This window comes from Pteropus alecto, unplaced genomic scaffold (genome assembly GCF_000325575.1).
Source record: "Pteropus alecto unplaced genomic scaffold, ASM32557v1 scaffold16, whole genome shotgun sequence".
Lineage (NCBI taxonomy): Eukaryota > Metazoa > Chordata > Mammalia > Chiroptera > Pteropodidae > Pteropus > Pteropus alecto.
The window spans coordinates 5,443,760-5,455,511 of NW_006438867.1; the positions used below are offsets into that span (position 1 = coordinate 5,443,760).

At 48.6% G+C, this 11,752-nt stretch overlaps 1 protein-coding gene across 1 annotated transcript in view; it reads left to right on the plus strand.

Annotated features, from left to right (window-relative positions):
* STARD13 (StAR related lipid transfer domain containing 13) overlaps nt 1-10,965 on the plus strand; it is a 160,209-nt gene extending 149,244 nt beyond the window's left edge. Inside the window, exons 10-15 of the mRNA XM_015592396.2 lie at nt 2,828-3,038; nt 3,659-3,773; nt 4,749-4,970; nt 6,299-6,516; nt 9,421-9,597; nt 10,496-10,965. Of these exons, the coding sequence (XP_015447882.1) occupies nt 2,828-3,038; nt 3,659-3,773; nt 4,749-4,970; nt 6,299-6,516; nt 9,421-9,597; nt 10,496-10,613 (1,061 nt within the window). The 3' untranslated portion in view covers nt 10,614-10,965. The remainder of the gene's footprint in view (nt 1-2,827; nt 3,039-3,658; nt 3,774-4,748; nt 4,971-6,298; nt 6,517-9,420; nt 9,598-10,495) is intronic.
* Nucleotides 10,966-11,752: the final 787 nt, after the last annotated feature.

Below are 11,752 nucleotides of genomic sequence, written 5' to 3' on the forward strand. Positions count from 1 at the left end.
TTCTCTCGGCGATCTCTGCAAGGTCACAGTATGATTGCTGCAATTTAGAATTGTCGCGTCTTCTCAAAATCATATTCAAAGGCAGGAAGAGGACAGAGGGCTTCTCCTCGGACATACGTCTCTTTCTATCAGGGAGATAAATTTACAGGAGTTCCTCGCATTTATCTTGGTCCTATAGGACAAAAATGGTTTCCATGTTCTCCCCTAAATCAATCACCAGAAAGGGGAGTGGAGTTGCCATTTTTGGTCAGGCCAACATGGTTATTCCCTGGGTCTGAAGGAAGGGCCCGGCTTTCCAGAGCTGACACCTGAACACTGTGTGTGCTTCCTCATAGAGGAGGAAGTACCCGGCTGGTGCCGGCCGTAATGGTGCACGTCCATATGACCCATGAATCTGTGGCGAACGAGAGGTATTGGACTGGACGAGGATGGAGGGTTAGGGAGTTAGCACATTAATCGAGACTCTAGATTACCCTCAGTGGCTTGCAGCAGCGAGACTGGAGGTACAATGTCCCGTGGATGGAGTTCAAGTTTCCAGAATACTCCTGAGAAGGGAGAAACATTTTCTCTCGTTCTCTAGAGCCGTTCTAATTTTAGCTGTGTTACTTCTCGGATTTTCATCCAATTATTCATTAGAGTGTTGGATGGCTAATAAAAATATTTGAAACCCAAGGGTCTACAGGAGGGAGAAGAATGGAGAGATGAAAGACAACCCTATAGTTTTAAGGCTTGATGACTGGGAGGATATAGAAAGGAAGGAGGGACGAGGGAGCCGTTTGGGGCCAAGGAGGAGAAGGGTATTCAGAATAAACCAGATGTTGATTTTGACGTGCTGCTGGCCATCCACACGGTCACGGGTTAGCAGCACTTTGGGATGCAGATCCAGGATAGTCTCCCAAGAGCCAAGGAAGAGGCAGGAACCCCAGGAGAGTCCCTGTAACAGAAAGGTCAGATGGATGGCACCCAATGAATGCTGAAGCCAGGGATTAATGATTGGCCCTCGCAAGCACTTTTGTTAGAAAATAAGGGACGGAAGATATTTTCTGAGGGATAAAGGATCAACTGCGTAGAAGAGGGAAGTTGAGACAATATGTAGCCTTGACAGATGACTTCAGAAATTTTGGCATGGAAGAGAAAGTTGGCAATCTAAAGTTAGACAACATCTACAGTAGACATCCACCTAAAGCAGCATATTTAAAAGCAGTTTAATGGCTCAAGCTGCATTTCTAACGCTTTGATGACAAGCTTCAAGTTATTAGTTCTGTTTCAGCAAAAGCAAGGAAAAAAGAAAAAGGTTTTGCTCTAATTTGAACAAAAATGACTCTTCTCTACTAAACCCAGATCTACCTTCTGCCAGTACATTGTAGATCTGGTGGGGGTGGGGATCCCAGAATGCTGAGTTCAGGATGATGTTTTTCCAAAAATTTGGACTCGCTGGCTGCCTGGAGCCAGCAGTGCGCCCGGTCCTGGGGGGTACAATGACAGAGAGGGCAAGACCTGGGCAGAAGTCACACCAAAGCCCCTCCAGAGCAGCAGGCTCCCATTCATTTTTTTATTATGCACCTCTACTGGTAGTATATATCTGAGCATGTGGACTGATCTATTTTTAATAATATAAATGTATCGTGCTATACTGTGACCCAACGTGCACATTACAAAACATATGCAATCGGTAGTTTTAAAGTTTGAGAGGAAACATCAACGCCACTGAAAACTGTAATCTTTTCTTCCCACCCATCATTGATCGTCACGAGCATATCTCCCCACCCCTTCGAGCACAGACAGCCTACTGCAGAGACCTGTTCTAGAACACGGTATTTTCAGAAAGACAGCAATGCGAACCCTAAGTGAACTCCTGGCTGCGTCCTTCAGAACAAGGCAGTGAGTCAGGCCCGAAACCACACAGCCAGCGGGCAGCGAAATGCAGCGCCTCACACCCAATGCCATGATTTTCCTTTTCCTTCACTACGTAGCCCTGGGGCCCATGCCCTTTGAAGCCTGCATGACCCATGCCTGCCACCAGCACCACCCCCGGAAGGGCCACCCTGATGGGGAATGGGCCTGAGAGGGGCTGCCCATTCCCCATAACCTTGGGGAGCCTGCTGCTTCTTCCCCACGCACAGTCTCAATTTCCATGACCTTCAAGATTATGGAACAGGTGACCTTGGGTCACCCCACGAGGCCACATGCCTCCTCTAAACCAAGCCCTGGCGACCTGCAAGAAAGAGACAGATGTGCCAGGCAGAGCTTCAAGGAGCTGATCCTCCAGGTGTCAGTTCAGAGGGCCAGCCGACTGAGCCCCATCACCCACGGTTAACTGCACCCAGCCGGCATCAGCCCTGGCTGCCCCACGAGGGGTGGGGGAAGGCGAGGCTGCATCTCCCAACACAGTGGGCTCCAAACCATGTCCACCGAGCCTTGGGCATCCTGAGAGGTGCTTCACAAGCTGTCCGTTGGCAGGGTGGGCAAGAGAGAACCAGGCGGACAGCTCTCCAGCCTGTCGCCAACTGCAGGCAGAATAGGAAAACGGTTTGAAAGCAGACGAGCCGGTGGGATGCTCGGAGCGTGAGAACCAGGCCAGGGTGTTCCTTTTCAATGACCGTCTCGCTGTGGGGACCGCGGGCTCTGGAGTTAGATGCTGGGCTTCCAGTCCCAGCTCTGCCTCTCACCAGCTGTGAGGCCAAGGCAATTACCCAATTCTTTCTGTCACCAGCAGTTGTCATCGTCATTGTTGATGATGATGATGTCTTCAGGTCAGGAAGGTTGAGCTCACTCACTTCCTCCTCCCAGCTGCTCCTCTAATGACCTGGCGCCCCCTTTTCCACAGATGTCCCCAAGGAGCAGCGGCTGCAGGCAGTGCAGGCCGCCATCCTGCTGCTGGCGGATGAAAGCAGAGAGGTCCTGCAGACGCTGCTGTGCTTCCTCAACGACGTGGTCAACTTGGTGGAAGAGAATCAGATGACGCCCATGAATCTGGCTGTGTGTCTGGCCCCCTCGCTCTTCCATCTTAATTTACTGAAGAAAGAAAGCTCCCCCAGGTGGGTTTCTCTCAGCAGCAACAGTAATCCTAAACCAGATATTCCCCACAGTTCATGAAAAGGAAAGAAACAAAAACAAAAAACTTCTCGTGTTGGGTTTCAACTTGAGGACTTGTCAGCATTTAATTTATAATCAGAAAATGTTTCGAGATGACCTAATTCATGTGCTCAGACGCATCAAATTGTCAAAGTAGCGTTGAAGAATGTCTATATTGATCCAGACGACCTGAAGAATTTTGTTTTTTGTGGTGAGTGGGAAGGAGGGAAAAAGTACACAAAGATTGTATTTTACAATCTTTAATTTTTAAAAAAAAGCGGGGTGGTAGGGCGTGGGGGACTAGGTTCAAGGGCCAAGCATGGCAGCTCACAGTGAAGTGGTTTCAAACTTGGGAAAAATAGGTTAATTTCTCCCCCCGACAGTTATTCCTGCCCTTGTGCTTGTCCGAGGCTTTTCATTCCAATTCTTAGCCTGGCTCAGAATATCTGAGATGTGTGATCTTTCTTCCGATTTGGAAAAGAGGAAGTCCGTGCTCCGGAGAGCATGTGGGTAGGAACGGAAAACAAGAGAGATGGGCTCTCTTGCTTCAGCATCTGCTTAGGACCGTCTCCTTCAATTTCAGAGTCATCCAGAAGAAATATGCCACCGGGAAGCCAGATCAAAAGGACCTCAACGAGAACCTGGCCGCCGCTCAGGGCCTTGCGCACATGATCACGGAATGCGACCGGCTCTTTGAGGTGAGTGCAAGGCTTGAACCTCCTTCCTTAGAGCTCTTGGCACTGGATGAGACGCTTGGAACAGTTGCTGCCTTCGTGGCTGACGTCTCTTTGTTCTTAATTTTATAATGACAGCAGGACACTCTCGCTCTGGTCTTTGCCTCCAAGAAAAGTGAGGAGCTAGCTATATAATTGAGGCTCGATAGTTAAAGACTCTTGGGTTTACCACGACGTCAGTTTTCGTGAGAACAGTTACATCACCTTCACTTGCCAGGTTCAAGGCCAGCCAGCCCATTACATTCTATTTGATTTTACCTCCTTGGGACTTGATTATGTTCAGCAAGTGTGTGTATGAATGTGTGTGTGTGTGTGTGTGTGGTTCTATTTGATTTTACCTTGGGACTTGATTAGGTTCAGCATGTGTGTGTATAAGTTGTGTGTGTGTGTGTGTGTGTGTGTGTTTCTGTTGTGTGTGTGAGATATTGACCAATCCCTGTTAACTAACAATCAGCGATAGCTTATGAATATAGCCACAGATACATTAGAGAAGTCAGTGAACTAGCCTTCTGGCATACTTTTTGTAGTAAAATTTGGCATTTGTAAATGGGACAAGTGTGCTAAAAAGGTAAAGCTAATTCTGAGTCACATGTGCTGATTCCCTTAAGTATATGTGCTTTAAGTTTCCTGAGCCGACGTTTTGCCAAAATGAATAAAAAATACATTAAAGGGAAAATGAAAGGAAAATGGAAAGACCGAGTGGGAAGTCATTGCAGTGCCCTGAGTAATAAATATCCCTCAGAAACATATTTGTCTTCCTGAGGAAGCCCCGCCCCCGACACCAGCCTTGCCACTGACCTTAGAAAAACATCTCATGCCCCGTGCACTCGGCCTGTTGCCCACACGTGGCTTTTGACTCAGTGACTTTGCTTTCTCTAACTAGTAGTCTCAGCCTTTCTTCAGCTCATGCATTGCTCTTTGGTGCATGCATTGGTGCAGGTCCCGCTTGAGATGCTGGCCCAGTCTCGTAACTCGTACGCGGAGGCCGAGGTCCACGCGCCAACCCTGGAAGACCTGGGGACCCAGCTGGAGGAGAGCGGGGCCACTTTCCACACTTACCTGGAACATCTCATCCACGGCCTCCAGAAGGAGGCCAAAGAGAAGTTCAAAGGTTGGGTCACATGTTCCAGCACAGACAATACGGACCTGGCCTTCAAAAAGGTAATCTTGGGGGTTGGGGAAACTCCGACAAGCAGGCATGTGTTTTGCTTTAAAAACAGCCGCCGTCCACAGGGGTTGGCACACATGTGACTGTGACCCTTTCTAGAGACTGCCAAGCAGCCCTGTTGCACATAATCAGAGTGCAGACTGTGAAGCCACACTGCCGGATCCCCATCCGGTCTCTGTCCCTTAGCTGCGTGACGTTCGGCAAGTCACACGCCTCTCTGTGCCTCTGTTTTCTCAGTTGTATAAAAAAACATAATCATAATAATACTACTGTCAGAGGAGGGCGATTTAAAAGTCAAATGAGATGTACTGTCTCACACCTGTTAGAAAGGCTGTCATCAACAACACGAGTAATAACCAGTGTTGGAGAGGTTGTGGGTAAAAAGCAACCCTCATACACGGCTGATGGGAATGTAAATTGGTACAGCCACTGTGGAAAACAGTATGGAGGTTCCTCAAAAAACTAAGAACTGAATTACCATGTGACCCAGCAATCCCACTTCTGGGTATTTACCCCCCAAAACTTGAAAACGTTTATTCGTAAAGTTACATGCACCCCGATGTTCATAGCAGCATTATTCACGGTGTCCAAGACAAGGAAATAACCAAAATGCCCTTCGATAAATGATTGGATGAAGAAGATGTGGTACATATATACAATGGGATATCACTCAGCCATGAGAAAAGATGAAACACTGCCCTTTGCGACAACATGGATGGATCTTGAGATTATTGTGCCAAGTGAAATAAATCAGACAGAAAAAGTTGAGAACCTTATGATTTCACTCATAATGGGATATAAAACTGAAAGCAACAAATGAATGTGATAGACAAGTAGAGACTGATGGACAGAAACAACAGTTTCGTGGTTACCAGGGGGTAGGTAAGGGCAGAGGGGGTCAAATCTATGGTGATGGAGGGGGATCCATCTTTGGATGGTGAACACAATGCAATACACATATGATGTATTATTGAATTGTACACTTGAAAACTTATATGGTTTTATTAACCAATGTCACCCCAATGAATTTCATAAAAATAAATAAAAATGGTAACAATAAATAAATAAATAATAAAAACAAGAGGGGTTAGGACGGCACCTGGCACCCAGTAAGCACTGTGCGTGTTGGTGGTTATTATTTTTACGATCATCGTCATCATTATTTTAAGCTTAAGGGTTACCGGTTTCATACGGTAAACCTAAGGTACACTAATCACTCTCTCAAGGTACGTCACCGGGCTGTTTTCCGAGCCCCCGGTGAAACGAGGCAGGTTTCTCGGGACCGGCTGCCCTCTTGAGCCTTGCTGGTGTCTTTCCCAAGGTGGGGGACGGGAACCCGCTGAAGCTGTGGAAGGCGTCCGTGGAGGTGGAAGCGCCCCCCTCTGTGGTTTTGAACCGCGTGCTGAGGGAGCGCCACCTGTGGGACGAGGACTTCGTGCAGTGGAAGGTTGTGGAAACTCTAGACAAGCAGACGGAGATCTATCAGTACGTGCTGAACACCATGGCCCCCCACCCTTCCAGAGACTTCGTGGTTCTCAGGTAAGCCAGGCCCCTGGGGTTAAACACATGCTGTTCTGAAGGCAGATGACGAGCTGCGGATCTGAGGTCCCCTCTCCTAAGTTCAGCGTGCACGGGGACTGCTCAGCCGGCCCCCATTTCCCTCGGTGAAGACTGACTTTGCTGTCTGCATGCCTGACCTCCTGCTTCTTCACCCAGTTTGCAGCTCCGTCGGCTCTCTCCTGGCCCCTTTCATTACGGAGCGTGTGGTTTATTGGGCCATAAATATTGTTCATTTCCTCAGAGTCCCAGGAATAGCTGCCGTTCATCCAGTCTGTACTTTCTGCCAGAGCACGTCAGTTGCATCTCCCTGACTTTTCTCCGGCTTCCGTTTTTCTCCCTCTGGGAAAGCAAGTCCACTTCGTGGAACTCTCGAGACACGTTTGTGTGACTTCGGGATTCCTTTGTGTAGCTTCAGATGTGCAGAGCTCATTACCCCACACGGCAGCCTGGGCACACACAGCCTCGAAGGTCCCACGGTGCTGAGACACTCGGGTCTCCAGTAAGATTCCAGGGCCTGCCCAGGCTTACAAGTCTTAGTCTCCCTGTCAAAATACAGCTTCTTATAGATTTACGAGTTGAGTTCCAGATCCCTGCTGTCGGGGTTTGTAATGGGGTGCCCACCCAGTGACAGGAAGTTTGCACAGTATAGAGCCATCTACGTGGGCTGGTGAGTCAGGATTGAATCAGAAAGACGAGGGATTCGGGATGCTGGAAACCCAGATAAAATATAATTAAATCAATATATCCTTTCTTATTGATAACGAATGCCAAACACTCTCTCCTCTCATGGACTGGTGATGGAAATGAATCGCTAGCGAAATTCCCAGATGTATAGTTAAAATAGTTTCTTTATGAAACTAGTCTCGATGGCAGACTAAAGGTTACTTTTCACATAGGCTATTTATGCCTTTGGAGTTGGTCTCTGGGACCTTGAATTTTAAGGGTCATTTTCCCCTAAATGCATGTGTTTATCTTAGCCACCTTGGGATCCTGATGGAGAATGTGAGCATTTATAAGGGTGGCCCATTACCACAGTTATTGGAACATGAGTCATCTCGTGCGAGCTAAGCTTCAACACCTCCACTCTTGCAAGCGGCAAATCGAATCGTTCCAGGAGGGAGCCAGGGGGGTGGCGCCCTGCCACGGCGTGCCTCTTTCCTCCCCTTAGAAAAGGGGGGCCAGAGTCCCAGCGCAGGACCCCCTGCCTTCCTTCCATCCGTCCACCAGCCTGCCGTTTCTTAGTGTGCTGTTCCGTCATCGCCTTATGCCAGGCACCGCTGTTGGCTCCGGGGAGGCTGCAGTAAACACGGCAGACAGCCCTGCTCCCTCGGGATTTACGTTGTATTAGAGAGAGAGTCAATAAATAAGAGGGATGGGGTGCCTTAGCCTAGGAGGATACGTAAGGTAAGGGAGAGTAGGGGGTGGAATTTTAAATATGGTGGTCCGGGCAGAGTCTCACTACTTTGAAGGTTCACGCTAGACATGAAGGAGAAGGTGGATGGACCAGGAGGCTCTGAGGGAAATGAACTTGGCCCCGAAAGGGATAAACGATGAACCAGATGTGGTTCCTGCAGCAGAAAGTCCTTGCGGTTATGATACAAGCAGGTGGAAAGGAACAATGTGAGGAGGAAGTGACAGGGCTGAGATACTTCCTGTCTTCAGAGCATCTCCTAACCAAGGTGCACACACCTGGCGGGGATCCCTTCAGGATTGCCACGTTTCTGACTCACTTTGGGAGCATCCAGGGATAGTGACCGATTTTATCCCCACAGATCTCTGCATCTGTCAGTCTTTATTATTAATCCCTTTATCGTGCACGAAAAGAGAACAGGCACACCCACGGAGAAGCTGCTGAACATTTGCGTGGGGCTTGCTTACTCCCAGGTTCCTGCTGGGAGCGTGTAATGGCTTCCCTTCATGTGTGGTAGGACAGGACGAAGTCATAGATGAGATGGCTACGTAAGGGGATAGGATTTGTGATGCCAGTAACTGGGATGATAATAACAAAACCTATATTTTCTGGTAGAAATGGTTGTTACACAAATACTCCTGTGGTTCCTGACTTCCATCAACGACCTATTCCCAAGGAGTAGCCCTCTCTATTGTTGAATAGCTCCAGTAACAGGGAACTCACTACCTCCTCATACAGCCCATTCCATTTTGGGGAAGTGCACATTGTGAGGCAGCTCTTTCCACTACCGAACTGAGATGTGCCTTCCGCCCTCTCTGCCTTCCGGACTCAAATCCACGGTATTTATTTCTCCCACTTATGAGCCACTTGGGTATTTGAAGACGAGTAGCCGTCCACATGTGTCTAGTTTTCTTCAAGCTGAGCATCACCAGTTCATTTACCCCATAAGACTCGAGGTTAGCATCACCTCCTCCAGGAAACCTCCCGCCTCCCCTTCCCTTCCACGTGGTCTCAGAATGCTCGATGCTTAGCCATGTCACCGCACTGACCGTGGCGTGCTAGCAAGCTCTTTGCATTTCTGTTTCTCCTCCTGGACTGTGCATCTTTGTGTCCTTGCTGGCTTCCCAGAGCCTGGCACGTCCTGGTGCTTCATGGATGTTTACACTGAAGAATAGAACAAGCGAGTCCTAATTCCAAAACTGTAAAACCAGCCATTTAATAATGTGCAGAGGCCTCTGCAGCCTCTGGCCGGTTCCAAGACCAGGTCTGGATGCTGCAAGACCATTTCCAGCCCCCGGGTCTGAGGGCTGAGACCTTTGCTCTGAATTACACTGTATAAACTTCGCCACACTTAATCCAAGTAACTGGGACTGGAATTTGAGCAGGAAACTCTGAGTGTCAACCTCAGCTCTGGGCTCAGGCCTTTCCGTCTCTGTCAGCCACACTCTGATGTGCGGGTTGTTTCGCTACAGGACCTGGAAGACCGATTTGCCCAAAGGAATGTGCGCCCTGCTGTCCCTCTCGGTGGACCACGAGGAAGCCCCGCTCATGGGCGGCGTGCGAGCCATCGTGATGGATTCTCAGTACTTAATAGAACCGTGTGGCTCCGGCAAGTCACGACTGACCCACATCTGCAGGATAGACCTGAAGTAAGTGTGAACTCCGCCGGGTGGCCGGCTCGGTCTGGGAGTCCCAGCGGGCGTGGCACGTTCCCCAGGGCCCTGTTTGTTGTCATCCCGATTTCTTATTCCACTACACTTTTCTTTCCCTGCAGCCATTAACATGCTTTCATAGACGAATACTTATGCCTCCCTCTTCCCCCACCCTTCCTGAAATTCCGACGTTTTCCCGCGGTCCTTCGCTCTTCTCTCTTTTCGATTTGCCCACACTTAGATGTCTGCGCCTCTCGCCTGGAGCAAACACAAACGCTAGAGTCTGGCACACAGGAGACGCTCGGTAGATGCGAGTCCCCTCTCTGGCGTTTCTTTGAAGGCCTGTCCCTTTGCAAAGAAAAAGCCAGCTTAAATCCAGCCTCTTCGAGGCAGGCGTGATGCTCAACCAGGTTCTCGGCCTAGGTGGACATAAACTGAGTCGTCTCAGTAAAGTCTAGAATTCAGTCTGAATCGTCTCAGAAAGATGGCATCTTTTTTATTTTTTATTTTTCTTCAGCACTTTATTTTCCTCACAATGACGCGTTGCCGGGGCCTTCCGTTCTCACGTGACAGTAGGAAACCGAAATTTGTTGTCATCCCTTAAAGAACTGAGAATCGCATACAAAAACTTTACATAGGTTAAAAGGATGAGTAAATTTACCGATGCAAAGGCAAACTATTTTCCGACTCAAGGCAAAAGGTAGTATCATTTGAAAGCACCCAGTAAGTGCTGAAAAGATAGGGCGCATACTGGGTCCTCGGGTCCTCGAGAGGCAGCCCGCGGGGTACACAAGTGTCCTGGTCATCGGGGCACGAAGACAGCCCCGTCCCCCATGACAAAGTGGCGTGACGTGGAGAAAGGCTGTCCCACTTTCTGATATTTTTGTCCCCACAGAGGTCACTCCCCGGAATGGTACAATAAAGGCTTTGGACATCTGTGTGCGGCGGAAGTTGCCAAGATTAGAAACTCTTTTCAGCCCCTCATTGCCGAGGGTCCAGAAACCAAAATCTGAGTTTTCCCCAGCGTGACATCCAACTCAGGGAAGAGGAAGCGAAAGCCAACACGTGGGAGAGAGCGTGCTTGCGAGAAAGCGAGAGTGAGGGGGAGACTGGTGGGCGTGGTTCACGCGTACAGTGGAAATGCTGACGAGTCGGAATGTCGGAGATGCGAGAACTTCTAGAAGTTTCCTAGCCTTCCTGGAGATGGCTATAGCCCTACTAATATAATATTTTTAAAAATCAGAACAGTTATCTATGTTACCTAAAATTAAATGGATTATTCCTTGTGCATTGCCTAATTTGCTATTTAAAGGCTTCTACGAAGCATATTCTTAACTGTAAATAAATATCTGTACAGCATATGTACATATGTGTGTATATCTCTACCCTCGCTGTATATATGTAAAATCGATACCTTATATATAATTGAAAAGGAGCACGTCCGACTCGGTGAATCCCTCCCTGCCTTACGACTCGGCGAGTCCTTTCCTTAAGTGGTTTTTTTCCACGTTGCTCTGGGCTCCGCTTGCTGGACACGGAGAAGCAGCTGCTGCTGCCACCAAGGTGTGACAATGTGTGGCCTGTCAGTCTGCCCGATGTTTAACCAAAGATTAGCTAACCAAAGGAAAACAGCATTGAAAGGTTCTGTGTTGTCCGTTTGTTTTCGTGGTTTGGAAACCCAGGGCGGGGCGTTGGATGAAGCGAGGAAAAAAACGTTTACTCTTCTTTAAAGCAAAGCAGTGGGTGAGAAGTCGCTACCAAATTCAAGGCTGGATCACCAGTTGCCACTGGGCCTGGCCAGGTGCAGTTTCGATGAGATGTCAGAGGCCCAGGGGTCACTGGCCAGCGAGAGTGACTGACACAGAACCGTATTGCCCTGCTGATGAGAGCTGACTGTAACAGCCTGTGCGTATCCACAGCCTCTGTGTTTTATCAGTTTTTTGTAATGTTCTTAAATGTCATTCTATTTGACCAGTGGCCTATTTGGTCACAGTTCACTGGCATTTTCTTATCAATGTATTGCACTGATTTTAACTCTGGACACCAGACAAAGGGAGATGATGGTCACCTGAGATCCCCAGACCATTGTAGCTTCAGGGAATTATTTTGCTATAAATGATGCTCTTCAGATAGAATCCGTTCAAGTTTTGCA